The sequence below is a fragment of the Argiope bruennichi genome, chromosome 1 (genome assembly GCF_947563725.1).
Source record: "Argiope bruennichi chromosome 1, qqArgBrue1.1, whole genome shotgun sequence".
Lineage (NCBI taxonomy): Eukaryota > Metazoa > Arthropoda > Arachnida > Araneae > Araneidae > Argiope > Argiope bruennichi.
Genome location: NC_079151.1, coordinates 12649042 through 12666408, shown reverse-complemented (window position 1 = coordinate 12666408; position 17367 = coordinate 12649042). Strand labels below are relative to the sequence as shown.

At 30.2% G+C, this 17367-nt stretch overlaps 1 protein-coding gene across 1 annotated transcript in view; it reads left to right on the top strand.

The window, feature by feature from the left end:
* The window catches only part of LOC129981506 (proteoglycan 4-like), a 51414-nt gene that overhangs the window by 10914 nt on the left and 23133 nt on the right, over window positions 1–17367 (top strand). Inside the window, exons 2-3 of the mRNA XM_056092366.1 lie at window positions 6936–7048; window positions 9950–9996. Coding sequence (XP_055948341.1) covers window positions 7012–7048; window positions 9950–9996 — 84 coding nt within the window. The 5' untranslated portion in view covers window positions 6936–7011. The remainder of the gene's footprint in view (window positions 1–6935; window positions 7049–9949; window positions 9997–17367) is intronic.

Below are 17367 nucleotides of genomic sequence, written 5' to 3'. Positions count from 1 at the left end.
GTATTTATTTTACTAAAATCAAACCTAACTTAAAACTGTCAGCTTTTTATCCGGGAATATTCCGATTTAAAGAAATCAATTTTAAACAGTTTTTCTAAGAGCAAAATCTATATATAAACCATTTATAAGAACGTGAAATCAGGCCAAATTTTTTCATCATTATGTAACAACAACTCGTCATTTGGGTTATTTACATTTTACCTTGGCGGAAAATCTGAATAAACTTTTTTTTCTGTGTCGTTGGGTAATACAAAAAAAAAGCAGTTTAGGTTATGAGGCGAAATGTTAGGAAACGAAAAGTTAGGCTAAATAAAAATATTGAAGAATCATTCATAAGACGGAAATATTGACGATTTTTAAGGTGGAATGAACGAACTAGAAATGTAAAGAGTTTTTGTCCTTGCGAAGCAAAAGGCTTCCACGCTATGCTCTTATAGCGCATATAGATCTGCTAAAAGAAAATTAAAATTTTAGAAATTCATGATTTATCTTTTAGTAGTAGATGAAAAATGAATGTTAACGGTTCATGCAATTTGAAATAATTTAAATTTACTTTTAGTAATAAATGTATTTATAATTACTTATTACTAGCAAAAATGCATAACTATAGGGCCAACTGGGATGACGTAGTAATCCCGAAAGAGCATGTTTCTTGAGGGTTGATGAAAGGAGAGAGCAAAGGGTGAATTTACTGTTACCGCGAAAATAAATTTACCTTTAGATTTTAAAGACTTTCGACATAATCAATTTTCTTATCAACAAATAACTTTTTTATAATTATGTATGCTTGTTTGTTTCTCCTTGTGTTCGCGAGTACATTAACTACAAATACAAAGAACTGGATTGATGAAATTTGGTGTTAGGTTTCAGCAAAAAGAAAAATTAACGAACTAAACTAACTTTTTATTACAACCATCAAAAACCATCAATGGGAAGAAATACTTTTATTCAACGAAAACTCGATTTTCTCCCACTGCAAGCAAAAACTAATGTATTTAAAAGAATTCATTTTGAAGTTTTAATTTTACTAATAAAAGCATTCTTGACCCCTTATGATATAAAATAAATTTGCTCATGTTGCCTTTCAGATCAGTTATTCTTCAGCACATTGCTATTCCGTACAATGAAAAAATTAAAATCATTCAGTTACTCGTAAGTTTTCATGATAGAGTTAACAATGATTAAGATGAAATTAGAAGGTAAAATAGCATGATGATTAAAGCATAATCTAATAGAATTTTTCAACAATTGTTGAAGTTTTATTATTATTTTTATGATGGGTTAACTATTTGCGGTGGAATGACGACTACACACATCGAAATATTTTTTTTACAGAACCACCAACGACGTGCTACATACTTCAGCAGGCAAATGTGACAGAAGTAAAAATGATACACGCTACCCGTCGATCTGAGATTGTTGGTCGGAACACAGTTTTATTTATAAAAGCACAGTCTTAAGTCTAAAATTTATTCATTTAGAAAATATAAATCTTTTTACGATTTCTATTAGGTACGGTCACTTTGTGTGGCCTCGTTGCGAGTTACAGCGGACTGTTTTGACACGGGCACCTGGGAATTTATTACCACCACAAGTGGTTAAAATTCGTTTAAATGTTCTGACATAGAGTGGAGAGAAAAAACAAACACAAAATAAAAAAACGTCTTTGGTAAGGGACATAAATTATTGCTATAAAGTGCTTGTCCGACAAATTTTAGCTCTCTCTCTCTCTCTCTCTCTCTCTCTTTTTTTCTTTTTTACCTAGAAAAAATCACAATTTTTGAAATTTACGACAGAAACAAACATAATGTTATTACTTTTAAAAATTCATAAAAGTAGGAGATATAAAAAATTTATAATTCTTCAATAAATATAATCATTCTTTTCTGGTTACAGTTTCAAAAGAAATAGTTTGAAATGTTTCAGAAGTAGCCATCATTTCTTTTTGCTATCAATCAAACAAAATCGTTGAAATTTATTCAATAGCTACAGGCATATCAGCTTTCAGTGGATGAAAACTTTATACAGAAAGCCGGAAGCACTTCGTGAAAATAAAATTGTTTTGAGTGTAATAAAATTAAAATTTTCAATATAGGCATCACTACACTTAATCACTACATTATGCATATAATTTTACACTCTTACTTTTCTAATGTCGTTCAATTTTATTCATTCAGTTTCAATGAAAATTTTCGAAACTCTTTTCGAGGAGTTTCGTATTTCAGACAAATATAACACATATATGAAATAATATATGTATAAATTGTTTTTCAATTACTTTTAATGGAAATACTTTTTTATGGCCAAAACATTTTCAGATTTTATAGTATTCATAACATTTTTGTGTTGTGTTTTTAAAAATGTTTTTTTCTTTCAATTTTTAAAAAAATAAGGAAGACAGATAAATAAGACTTATTATTTCTTATTAACCTTCGCTATTCCGTTAGATGTATTATTGTATCTTAAAACACAGTTAATGGATTTCGAAATTTATATTTTTTTTATCATTACATTCGCGTAAACGAATTATAAAGACAGTACTGAAATCGTCAAAAACAATCCAAAGATTTTTTGATGAATCTCCACATTTCAGATCTCCTTGAGTTCGAAAACGCATTTTCGGCATTATATCTGCCTGTCTGCATTTCTGCAGCAAAACATTTCAAAGTTATACAGATAACATTTGATGTGTGGCCTTAACACCGAATTTGTTCATTTCTATCAAATTTTCAGCAAACTCCATTCATAGGAAGTACATCAGTCCAGCTATTCAAATAGGAGTTAATACGATAACTATAGCCAGCGTCCTTGCATAGAGGTAGCGCATCTTCCCCATGATCTGGGCGTCCCGGGTTCGAATCCCGGTTCGGGCCTGGTTGTTCTTCATCTGTGTTCTATCTGTGAGGTGTGTGAATGTGCCCCCATGTAGAAAGGGGTTGTGCAAGCGAATGTGTGAGTTTCATCTTCATATGAGCTAGATGTCAGACTTCTGCCCTCGGGTATTTAGGGGTCTTTACCCTCAGATGCTACTGCACCCCCTTTCCGTGGTAATGCGGACACGACATCATCATCAACGATAGCTATAAAATGAAGAGAGCTATATATGGACAAAATTCTGTACACAGATTTAAAGTCGATAATGTAGACATTTTTAAAATGTCGAGCCAAATCCAACAAAAGACTGAACGGCTGTCGTTCTGCACTTTCAGAAGGATTTAAACGTGGTAACTCGAAATCACAATGACTAAAATATTATCAAATTTAGTGTTTAATTCTTTGACTCCAATTGTAAATCTCTGTGAAATGTCGGTTTCAATTGGTTGGAAAAAATGCATTTTGGATATTGTTAACCGCATGCCAGGAATTAATCTTTAAAAAACCCTCGCCGAGGATAGATCCAGTAAAAGTATTCACACCAAAACTTAATATTTCGTAATGACTGCATAACATGCACAGCTTTCTCTGCTTTGCCCATGATCTGCAAATTTTTACCTGAGAAGGGGGGGGGGGTAACACTTTTATTAGAAAATATGCGAGGATACTTTAGGGAGATAATTCCTGTAGTAATTATACATTAAAAATATGCATGTTTCATACATACAACAGAAATACAGATTTAAATCTATGTTTTAGAATACGACAATGCTTCTGGGTCATCATTCCACCGCTCAGCGACAATTACCCGTCGAAAACTTGACATTCATCAACGTCAATCTAGATTCTAGAAGAAAGGTTTAAAAAATAGAATGCAAGGTCACGGAATACTGTTTGTTTGCGCACTTTTCACACTGATTCCCGCGTCAGAAAAAAAAAATTATTTTGCTCTAAATTTAGGTTATAAGCAGACGCATTAATTGTAGAGATAAATGACCTACATTCAGGCGTTTATTTGACGCGTTTCTCTTGGCTTTGTTTTACCTGTGAAAGTAACATTAATTAGTTAGAATAACTCTCGCAGCAGCTGCGCGTTGAGAATGCCTTCTGGGGATTGTCTTTAATCTGAAACCAAAATTAAAAGCGAGGTGAGAATCCAGCTGTGTTTTCCTCCTGATAATGACACTGAAATGATTATATCGCACAGATGGCCGACTCTGAGAAAGATTGTTTTTCTTTTGTTTGAAGAAAACGAACGTTATTCCAATTTCTGTTTTATTATATTTTACAATACTGGTTTTCTAATTTTGCATGCGTGATGTCGTCATTTGAGATGTTGGAAAGTCATGTTTGGATGTTATTTAAATGTGGAAAAGAACGATACTTTCAATATGGATGTCCATCAATATACACCGTGATCTATATTGAACCGGATAAAAATAAAGCATTCTTATGAACGCTGCAATAAATTTATTACGAAATTACAATTATCCAAATTTCTATAGCTGCTCTATGTGTGTTTCCTCCGTTGGCAGAGCAATTAATTGTGCGGTTTTCCTGTTCCTGCTACACTCATCATAGAATATCCATAGTTAATGAGTTCATCCATCAGTTAAAACACACCGCGTCTCCATAACACACACTACATCTACACCATCGTTTAAGACGCAATTTTGCACTCTCACGACTGCCTAACTTTTCCCGAGACTTCTGGGTGAAACGTCTTCATGAATTTTTTTCATCCACTTCGGTTTCGGCTGGTGTTCAGCCTGGGATGGTTTTCTTACATAAGAATCCCGTGTTCTGAAACAGCTTCATCCATTGTCCGATATTGTAATGATGCACTAGTTCTTTGTTAAATATCGCGCGAATGTCTATTTGTAGGACAATAAGCGAAGATGTTTTGGCATATTCCAAAACACAGAATGCTTTTTCCTTCGTGGATGATGCCATTTTAATAATGACGGCGGCGAACTATTCTTCTTAAAACTCGTATAATTGTAGTTTCAAAATAAATTTCTTTCAGATAAATAAATCAATTGTATAACTAGTACTTTGCTGTTCTTTTTGTCCCATTCTATACGAATCACCCTGTATGCATATATTCTAGAAGACATATCCGTCTAGACGGACTTTATTTTATTAAGAATATCTCATACCATGATTGTCATTGATTTATTAATGAAAATTGCAGTAGATAATCTCATGCACTTTGACAGAGTGCTTTAAGAAATAAAAATTATTATTTGCAGTACACTTTAAATGTTGTTAGCTAATTAATATTAGAAATTTCACTTTTGTGCACTGGGATTTGGACTCTAGGTTTTGTATCATCCTAGTAACCAAATGAATTTTTCGACTTAAAAATTATTTTTCATTAAGCATGCCATGATTTCCTTAATTCTTCCCATACTCGAATTTCTTTATTGAGTAAAAAGATTTCGAAGTTCCACTTGAAAAAAAGTTAAAGGTTTGACGTTTAATTAAAAAAATTTGCCGTAACCATAGGGTCGAGAATGGAATATTTACTGGACAGAATTCTGTAACTGGAGATTTAATTTTAATTTATGAATTTCCATATTATAAAAGCAAACTGAATCTAAAATAATTTATTATGGTGCAGATATGCAGTATAAAAGCACTGCTAATTCTGTGTCTGACTTTTAGTATAATTATTAAATCTAGGAAAATTGCAGTAATTGATTTTTTTAATGTTAGGCCATATAATTATATTTGTGGAGATGTATTTTAGAATTGGTCATAATGTCATCACTGAATCCATTAAATCATGAATACTATTAAAATAGCTATAGAATAAATCTTATTCACATCTTTTTTACCTTCTATAAAAAGTTTTTTAAATTATTACTTACAAATTTTGAAAGAACTGAAAATGTATGACTCTATGAAAGTCTTCGCGACTCCAAAATTAATTCATATGATCTCTAATAAATCAAGGAATGGAAAATTGAGTAGGTAATTGCCATTTTTTTCTTTCAAAAATTATGTTTGTACGCAGATTGCCACATTTTCATTTTCAGCTTTAATTCAAAATCATTTACTGCTTCAGAAAAATACTTGTTTGCAAAGAAAGAAAAGAAAACGTTACATAAATCATATAATAGTAAATGATCTTTTTACACCTCGTGAAAATTTTTAGTGGTTTGTAGTTATAAAATTAATTATTGCCACTGATGAATAACAAATAATCCACTTATGAATGGTATGGAAATATTTTCAATAAAAACTAGTTTTTTTCTATACGTACGACCTTACGAATGGTCATTCTGTTTTCTTATTAACTTTTTCTTTTACAATTGACTATAAAACTTTTATAATTTAAGAAGATTTGGAATTTAATATTTAGATCTGAACGTTTTTACGCTACAATGAATGTTTTAAGATTTATGTTAAGCGTTTCAGATTTAAAATTCAGTAAAATCATTACTTTTCAATACATGAAAACCATGCATCAAGTTAGATGTTCCTTGAATTTTTAATAGAGGTTTGTATTTCTTAGAGACCATTAACCTTTTATAAAATAAACTTTAACAAAGCTTTAACAAATTATTAAATGAATATCATATTCATTTTGAAACGGCATTCATCTTATCCTATGTAATGAACTATAAGTGTAACGTACATTATGCTCATTTTATTATCTTCAATTTAGAAAGTCCAAATATGATCATTATAGGAATTCTTTATGATTTATATTGATATAGTTATTCAGAATGGTCATACAGCACATGTTTCTTAGCGACTTTTTTTTATTATTATTTTTATAATTTTCTATATGTCTGTATTCTGGTTGACAGCGTATTATTTAATATTTTCAGAACGTAATAAATTAATTTATTAATTTGATTAAAGTTTAATTCTGTACGAACGGCGGAACCTGATATTGATATTGATAAAAAATAGTTATAATTCATTATTGTAAAAACCAGAGAATCTTATAAAGTTAAAAAAATAAAAAAAATATTAAAATGTATTCTATTTAGTACGATAATAGAGTATTTCAAAAAACTGTTCTAAAATTTTTATTCATCTCTTTGCAGTTAGTAATGAATACCAGTTGCATCAGGGGAAGGTGATGATATACATTCAGAAGTAGAACGAGTGAAAAAGAAGAAGATGTTAAGACTAGTCGTATTTAGCACCATCTGCTTGGGTAAGTACTTTACCTTAATTATTTCATTATACACCATTAAAACGTAAACTACACTACAAATTTAGTCAAACAAATGCATCCTAGAGCGATCAAATTTCCACGCATCAGAAGATCGAACTCTGTACCCTTTGAAAAATAGGTCGATTGCATCACTCGCCTTCTAACTATCTCAGCCATTGCAGAAACAATCTTATAACCTGCCTATATATGAGCTGACTATACATTTTAGTATTTTGTACTTATGTTTACTTCCCATTTTTAAAGCAACGCTAGGGCTATTTTGGGAAGTACCTCATATTCTTGAACTGCGGTCAGATGAGAAGGACTACACCTGAGATGGTCTCCTGTCCATGCTTCCCACCATACCAGCAGAAGGATATTTCACTTCGAAGGATGTAGCGTGTATAAGACCCGCTTACACGACAGTTCTTCGGGTAGAACCGCGGCCTTTTAGTAGTTGAAATGCTTCCTCCATTTAAGAAATTGCGTTGTGAATAAAAATGAATAAATTCATGGAAAACAATTGCTGATTTCCTGTCTTGATCAGAATTTAGATTTTAAAACCAATAATAATGATTGTGTAGAATAAAACTTTATAAATCAAAAATCGTTGGGAACACACACACACAAATAAAAACTTCGCCGTTGGCATTGCTTTCATTTAGTATCATATTCAGCTCTTTTTGACTAAGGCTAATCTTTTCTTCTAGTGATTTTTGCATAATACATTTGTGCAAAGAATTCGGATATTTTCCTAATAATATCATAACATGCTAAATATACAATTGTGAGATCTATCTTTTACAAGGCACCATTACCGTAACTTTTAAATAATGTATTCATCTGAAAACAAGCCAGTTGATAAAAATGGTAAAGTTTTTGCAGACAATTATTTCTTTAATCATTTTATATTGCCTTTTTAAAGGCAGTTACATTCTTATAAATTCGAAAAACAGTTTATGATATCTTTTGATCGCTTGCTAAAATAATGGACTCTGTATTTCTTCTTACATCCATCATTTGGAGAAAATAATAAAATAAAAAATAACTTTCCCGGAAAAATAATAAATCAACATTTTTGAGGCTAAAAATAATATATACTGATATTATTAAACTTACGCTGCTTTTAAAATGCTACATCAAAAAAAAAAAAAAAAAAAACTCTCTGAGAAAAAGTTTCTTATACTTTCGTTAATACGTTTAAAGTTTAATAGAGAATAAACGATCAATAATAAATACCGTAAGAAGATGAATTTGGATCAATGAACAAGTTCAAAAACAAGCTCCTAACGTTTGTAAAATAAACAATAAATTATAAAAAAATATATTTGGACTTTCTTCAGAAAACACTAGTTTTTATTTTTCCAGTTACATAAAATATACCCCAAATTATTTCTCTAAATATTCATGTAAAAGCATAGTTTATTTCTTTTGAAGCAAAATGATAAGCAATATTAAATTATTAATTAGTGATTTTGATGCTTTCAAATTGTACGTTTTTCTTAGATTACTTTAATGTTTATCTTGTTACGTTACTGGAAAACAAAACAAAAAACACAATGTTTTTTTTGTATTGATATAAAAAACAAAAGCAAAAAATAATTTCAAGAAGTGATGACTTTAAGAAAATACAAGGATGCAAGAATATTTTTTTAGAAAATTTTAGAACATAGAAAAATTTACCAGTTTCATCAAAATATCCAAAATATTTAATCTGATCAAAAGATTCAATTTTCGCAAGCTAAGGAATTTTTTTAATCAAAAATGGATAGATTATTAATGGAAAATTAATGGATTTATTGAAAGATATAAGATTGCATAAAGTTAAAGTTTTTTTTTTTACTTTCTTTTTATTTAGTATTTTTAAACCACACAAACCAAAACAGCAAGCAAACAAGAAACCTATCCATGTATAATTTTTCTGATTAGTATATGCAGCCTTAATCGTTTTTTGAATTTATTTTGATTTCTTAAAGGTTTAAAAATTAGTTTTGAGCTTATATTGATTTATGCAGTCTGTTTAATTAACATGTTTTTCTAATTCCTAATTAGACCGTGACAAGAAGTATTTAATCAAAATTTGTTGCATGTGACCATCAATAAAATGGTACGCAACGATTCTATTAGGAGCTCATTTTTCAAATGTATGTTGTATCGAATAATATTTAGTCGAATTTGAATTATGTTTGAAACGATTTTCAGTAAAGAACAAATTCGAAATCTTCGTTTCTTACGACATGCAATTCATTTATATAAAATTATTCGCTTCGCTATCATTTGAAAAACACGTGGTGAAACTAAATAACAAACACACGTATTGAATTAAAATTTAGAGGTTCTTTAATTTAAAAGCTCTTGGCTTATATGAACAGAAAAGGAAAGTATAATTGTTAATGGTTTGATTAAACTAGGTCAAGTCTCATTCAGGAAAATCAGTATTCTTCTGATTTGAGTTGAAATTCCGCAGAACAAAAAGAATGTTTGCTTTTATAAAATTGCGTTTGGATGAAATTAGCATGAGCAAATACAACATGTTAGATGATCTAATACATAACATCTCCGAATCTAATGAATCGGTTAATGTTTCAATAGAGGAATGAAGATGAAATTGAAATCAGCTATTTCAGTTTCCTCTTCATTTGGGTTACTCATAATATGTAATGGGATGACTGATCCCCGATGTCTGATTTATCTCTGCCTATGCGGCAAATTAGTATTAATCATACAACCTTTGCTTTAAATGGCAATTTTCAAACAGCAAACATAAATATTTCAAACTATCGCGATAAGGGCCTCTGAGTCTATTCTTTTAATTTAAAAACTATTCAACTTTAACTTTCTTTAAATAAGTTATTCATATTTTAAATAAAATGATGGCTGTAATTTTTATTTCATTCACAGGTTTCCACAACTCGCTCTATGTGGACGCATCAGAGAAAACTCGTGTGGTAAGTGATTCACTTTGCCTGCTTGACTGGAATACTCACTTGAATGTTAAAAGGGGACCTTAATTGCTAAAACTGGAGAAATTTGTCTATAGAAGCTAATTTAGAAGGAAGTATAAATGGTTTGACTAATTTTGGGTTGTGATGAAAGACTTCAAACAAAAAGACTCTCCAAAAATTAGGGTGGCTTAAAGGGGAAGGATCGTAAGATAATTAATTACGGTTTCGATAGGGACGATGCATGTTCGACAGCTGATGGTTGGGTTATGATTTAATGGGATTAGAAAAGAACTAGATATCTTCTGGATATAATATTCCATTTAATTTATTTTCTTAGCGTTATATAAGAACACTTTGTGTTTCAATGAATTGAATGATTTTTCTTGAATGAATGATTGACAAACTGTCATTAAAGTATTTGAATAGGATTTCTTGTGAAAATCATAATAAACAATATAGCATTAATTTCTTTTCTTTCACGGCTATAAAAAGGAAACTGTCAAAATTTTGAAGATGAAATAATACCCGTATGGTAATTGGGATTTAAGGGGATTCGAATTAGATATGATAGAGTTATACATGTATAATACATAGAGATTAAATACTCGTAAAGCTATTTAATTATAAAGTTACTCTTTTTAAATCAGTTTTGGAAAATTCTCGAGGCTGAAATGAATACCATGGCTGAGATGGTATTTTAAATCTGTCAAATTCTTTATCTTCTATGATTTCGCATTGCATACTAATAAACTGAACCACTCATTTAATTTTTTAAAATCCTTTTTATAATCGTGAAAAATATACTTACAACCAAAATCATCCATTATAAATTTGGCATAAATTTCAGCAACAGTTTTTGATGAAACAAAAACATCTGCATTTCATGTTTCACACCATAACGAGATGTCTTGATTTATCAATTATTAATTAACTAAATTAATTTTATATAATAAATGTATTGAATCATTTTTTAATTGAAATTCGTTCTAATCATATTTTAACATATAATTATAAAACATATATTAACATATCATATATCATATTTTAACATATAATTACTAAAAATATATCTTTTTAAAGGATTAAGATGAATTCGTTATCTCTTTTACCGTTATCTCTAAGCTAACTCTTAAAATTACTGTAGCCATGAACATACTTAAATTTATAAAACAAATTGAGAAACTGTCTCAATCGAATTTGTCAGAAATATATAGAGGCAGCGCATTTTTCAAAAAAAAAAATTATTTTAATGTATTTTACCGTCAAGATAGCATGGTTGATTTTATGATTCTGCACTTATTACGAAATAATTCTACGTGTGGTTCGCCTATTTTTAAAATATCTTTCATTTTTCAAAAAATAAATTAATCTTGGATAGTTTTACTATGCACATAATTGAATGATAAACTCTAAAAGGGGACTCAAAATTAAGTGGGCAAATTGTTAGAAATATAAAACACCAAGCCAAAATATCAAAGAATTGCAGCCGTAGATACCTACATTTAAAACAGACTTCGGCGCATGAGCTGTAGGGATAATGTCCAGCAGCGTTATAGTTGAATTTCCGCTCCAATGAATTTCACTGCGAATTTCTGGACGCTTATGAAGAGCATGCAATATTTTACGAATGCTTAGATGTCGAAACCAAGTTTAGAGTAATAATTTTCATCGATGTCATTCATAGTTGTGTTAACTAAAAACTGTTGTAGTTGTAAAGATTGTAGAACAGTTATGTTAATCCATATACAACTATGAATTACGCAATCTGTAAACTTTAAATAGTTCTTGTGAAACGTACCACGACCGTGTGCTGTCCAAATGTAAATTAAAGAATTTCCATTAGCTGCATCTTTCTGAACCTTCATTTATTTTCTAGCTCGTACGAAAATCACTTCCAGTCCTATATTCCCATGATGATTTTTTTTCATAGATTTTCATAGATTCCTTTTTTTCATAGATGATTTTTTTTTCATCTCCAATAATTATGTGTGTGCTAAATTTTGAAACGTCTTAACTAACAAAGATTAATAACTATCGACATCTTATAGCATTTTTTTCCAAAATATCAGAAACTTACGTATAAAACAATGGTTTGATTCCACTAGAACTATGTCTTTCTCTCTCTCCTTTGATTTACACTTCCAAATAGAACAATTATATGATTCAAAACTTCTTATGTTTGGTAAGAAGTTTTAAGCCTCATCTATATGAGTATCAGAAGTAAGAATTCAAGAGCTGCGTTTATGCAAAATAGCTTCTCATATTTGTATATCAAATAAATAATTATTAATAATAATATAAATTTGAAAGTGTGTCCTGTAGGATTTGATGGTAGTGATTGATTAGGCAGTGATGAAAATTTCTTATGAAATAATCACACTATCATTATAAATCGTAGTTTTTCCTGAAAGCCTCTTAAATAAAAGTTTTTCGAATCGCTGTCCAAGATCTCATCGCATTTTGTATTCTATTTAAGTCGATCACAGTAAGCAATTATTTAAATTAGAGGAATTTGTTTTTTCCTCGAAGTAGTGTTTCGTATCAGCTTGTACCAATGAAACTAAATTACCAAGGGTTGCTTTATTGTTATAAAGGAAATCGTACAGACAGTACTGACATGAAGTTGACCATCCGCTGCTTCACAGTTTTAGAACTTTCTGGGACAGCAATTGCGATTGATTATATTCGCTACACTTTCATTTCAGAATATCGTCCTAATGGGCAATGTTGGTGATCCAATGACCATTCGCGATGTCTCTTTCTTGAACCAGAATTGCTCTAATGCACAATAAGTTTTTAAAGTTTCCTCGCAGTCTTTTAGAACTTCCTGAATTCATATAGCATTAGCATAAATCTCGAAACTGAAAGTAAGGCACTTCTCGGGCATTATTTCTATTTTATGAACAGAAGTGATTTGCTTTCAAAGAGCAAGGAAATGGCATTGTTCTGAATCGAGGAAAACTAAAAGGAATTTTGAGCATGTTTTCGAATGCAAAAATGTTATTTTAATGATTGGAGAATAAATAGAATTTTTATTCTAAAAATTGTACTTTAACAGACATATAAAGAGACTGAATATTTCTTGAATATATTCTTTCCTTCCTCTAATGAAAAAATAACGTTCAATAAAATCATTGATCTAATTTAACGAATATAAACATGAATATTTTATCGACGAATAAACTAATTGAAAACCTAAGCAAAAAAATCAAGATAGAATTTTCAATTCTTCAAATAACTCATCAATTCTATTTATAGTACTGTCATCTTAATAAAACTGAATATCGAAATATTGTGATAATTTCCTCTTTATTAAGAATTTTGAAATAACTGTTACAGAATGCTGACGTTATTGTCATTGGAAATAATGCAGGTGACAAATTTTAGTAATTATGATGCATATAATATTTTTCTTATTCAAAGATAAGTCTGTGCAGTAGTTATTTGCTAAAATTCACTTACCAAAACTAGGGTGTTTATTTTTAATAAATAATTGAAAAAAAATCTATTGTGAAGATTTTGTGGAAAGTATTTGTTTTCATTGGATATGTTGGCAAGTGAAATTCAAAACTCCCTAAATGAAAAGATAAAAGCGAGGGTTTTTTTTTTCAGTGTTTATATTGAGAAATGCGAAGCATTGATTTACAAGTATTTCTGTTGCAGAAAGCATTCTTATTTTTTTCTTCTTTGATCCAGTTTGTAATAAGTAATAATTAACATCGGAAATGCATTCATTTACTGGGTTAAAAATGAAACGCAGAAAACTTTTATAAGGGATTTTATAAATAATTAATATAAGATTTGATAAACTAAAGGCTCATACTTAATGTTTGATGGCAGGCCATTGGTGTTGAATAAGCATGTATTTTGAAAGGCATGGATGTGCGCTCTTCTGATGAGCAAAATTCCATAATATGTTTTTCATGTCTTCAATTTTTGTCACATTTGATTTTTCATTTTATCGTATTTTTGAACATTTATTATTATAACATTTAAAAATTCTTTATTTTCCATAATTTCTTGGAAGTAGGTTTTTAATAATTTGAGAGAAAACTTTAAATTAACTGCAGATGTGGCAGTTCGCATGATGCATTTAGTCTTCCTTGGTTTAGATACACGAGATACACAAACTATTTTATATCACTCCTTATTATTAGATTATTTGACATAAATAGGTCGAAAATAGTTAACAGCTTCGAAAAGACACATTAAATTAGTATCCATAAGTATTTTGTTTTGAAGGTGAAAAGAATTAAATCAATGGGATAAAGAATGTCAGTATGGAGCTGTCCTTGCAAGAAAGCATGTCATGTTTTGAAACCGAAAGCGAAATTGTAGCGTGCGGTCCATTGTTCTCCACGGTAGGCTAACCAAATTCGCCCAAATCGGCCGTGCGTTAAAGACATTGAATGGCACACTTCGCCACTTTTTTCAGAAGGAAGTGCCAGATTTTAGATCCAATAACATTTTTCTGTCTTGCGAATTTCAGCTCAATCTGTCAACAAAGAAAAGTGATCTAATAAAAAATTCAAACAAGACTATTTTCTGGAACAACTGTAAAATAATGAATGCGATAAGATAACAGTTCTTAAAAATAATTCTAGGAAGATATGAATTCGCCTTTGTTTTAAATTTTAAAACAGGATCCGTTTTCGGTTTATAGATAAAAATAGACTGCATTATGTGGGTTAAAGAGAGTAAGCGTCAAATATTTAAATGAAATCCTAAAGAAAAAAAGATTAATTCTGAAATAGGTTTCTGTATGATTAGAAGAAAAAATTTGAAGAAAAAATGTCAGGACAGGTATTAATACTGTTTCTATATTTTCATTGGTTTTTATGAGAAAATATAACCTTTGTATAATTCTGCATCCTCCATTGCACTAACAAAACTCGAATTCGAGATTTTCGTGTATCTCCACATTTTGAACCTTTCTGAGTTCGAAAAACGAATTTTCAGAAAATGTCTGCGCCTTTATGCCTGTGAGAAAAATAACTCCAAAACGCTTTGAGCTGGGACGGATGTAATTTGGTATAGGTCTTTACACCAAATTTTCATACATCCGTGAAATTTTGAGCAAATTCTATTCAGAGAAAGCCCGGCTGTTCGAATATAAGTTAACTACAAAACGATGAGAGCCAGATAGATAGAATTCAGTAAACAGATTTAATGTCTTTAAATTAGACCGATCAGATTTTGAACTGAATTAGACAAGGGATTGAACGTCTGTCGGTCTGTACTGTCAGAAGCATGTAAATGCGATAGCTCAAAAATGCAATGGCTTAAATATATCATATTTGGTTTGTGATTTTGTAACTTCAATAGCAGTTCTGTTGAAATTTTTGTTCCAATCTTATTGGGTAAAACGGGTCGACAATACAAAATTGATTTTCGGATACTATTAACCGCATGTTAGAGATTAGTCACCAAAAAAATTTCTCGCTGAGGATCATACATTATATTGAATAAACATATTGAGTTACTGTCTAAGATTAATATTTCGTAAATGTTGTTTGTCAATGCCATACAAGGCGTTTTCTAGGCGAGAAATTTTTTTGTAACACTTGTAAGGATAACTGAAAAGTTTTGAGATGACCACTCCTGCTGGTTTAAATTGTAAAACGGTATAAAAATCAATTTTGTGCTGCGATATCTTTGGAAGTTAAGTAGAAATGAGTCGTCAAAATTTCGCTTCATTTTTAATTAATAAAAATGATAACTAAAACTTCAAAAAGTCTCGGATCGCTAACACAGAAAAATTACCTTTTATTATTAGCAGAGATAAATGATTGCTTAATAGATAGCAATCTTTGCATTTTATGTTACCGGAGGGGAATCGCTGAAGTCTTTCTAATCCACATCAGTAAAAAAGCTCGTGATGAAAATGAATGGCGATTTTACACCGTTCATTAGGAAGGCTTACGCAATGCAGTTGCTATTCGGTCGGCCGTGTAATTGTTGCTGTTCGAAGTTTATGTAACGAAATAGAGTAATGAACAAAGCGAGGCGCAGATGCAAACACAGATAATTAACTGGAGTGATGTCAATCTCTTGACATCGTTCTTCTAACATCGTTTTTGAGATGCATAACAAGTAATATTGTTCCAGCTATGCGGTAGATAGCTGGAACAATTAGTAATAAAGATCTAAAAAGCTGGAGCTAGCATTAGTAATAAAGATCCTTCCTTTCATTAAACTAATTTCTTTATTGTACTTTCACAATTTTTCGTCGTTTTTATATGAAAAGTTTAAGAAGATTAAAATTTCAGATTTTTCCCCACGTTTAATAGAAACACTAAAAACATTTCTCTTTGATTATGGGTTTGTTTACGAAGTCAGAAAACTCATATGAATTCGAAAATCGACCATGTTATAAAGATACAGATGAACGGTACTGCAACGCTTGCAAGCAACGTTATGTATGACGCATGTAGACAAATAAGATTCACACTGGCATCCTAATCAGGTTCGTATCTACTGTATAATTAGTTTATCCCTTCTCTCTTGCATTTAAGAGATAACACAGAAGAGGTCATCTTATTAGATGAAGATTCGAGAGCGTATTCACAAGGGAATACGCCTTCAAATCATGGGAAACATGAATATTTGGTAGTTTATTGATTTTCGACGGATTCATTTTTTTCCCTGTTTCTCTTATTTTAAAATGTCTTTCAAAGGGAAAGTTTTCAGTAATCAGAATACAAATCTTACGAAAGATTCCGGAATTATGAGGGCCCTTATCTTAGATTTATTTTTAAATTGTAGTATTTATTATCGACTTGCATGTTAACTACTGGTACACGAAAAAAAGGAAATATCACAATACTTCTAAAATATTTTTTATTACCAAAATCATTCCCAGTCGTGAAGCAACTTATGAAAAAAAAATATTATAAAACTCCGATATCAGTAAAGGAAAATAGGACTTTTCTAAAATTATTCCTGCCAAAAATAGGTAAAATGCTCCATGCTTTTATTTTAAATAGCTCACAATTTGTCATGTTTGTCAATTAAAAGTTGAATAAACTCAGTAATAAGTACTTGCATTTTTGACAGATAAATATTAATCTTCTAAAAGAGTAAATACATAAAATATAGTTTCATTTCTCAAACGCAACAATTGGATGAAAAGTTCTACTTACCTTAGATTATTATTCTTCCTTGAATGTGTATCGTTTCAGATTTATGGCATTTAAGATGGTTGTTTATCGAATGCAGCATGGTTTCATTTGATGATTGTCGAAGAACCAGAGAACTTTAATGACGATAGTGAATTGATTCCAGAAAGTTTTCAATAAAAGAAAGTTGTAGAAAATGTATGATTAGTTGATTTTAACTTTTTCCCCATAAATTCCTGTTCGTAGATTAAAAATT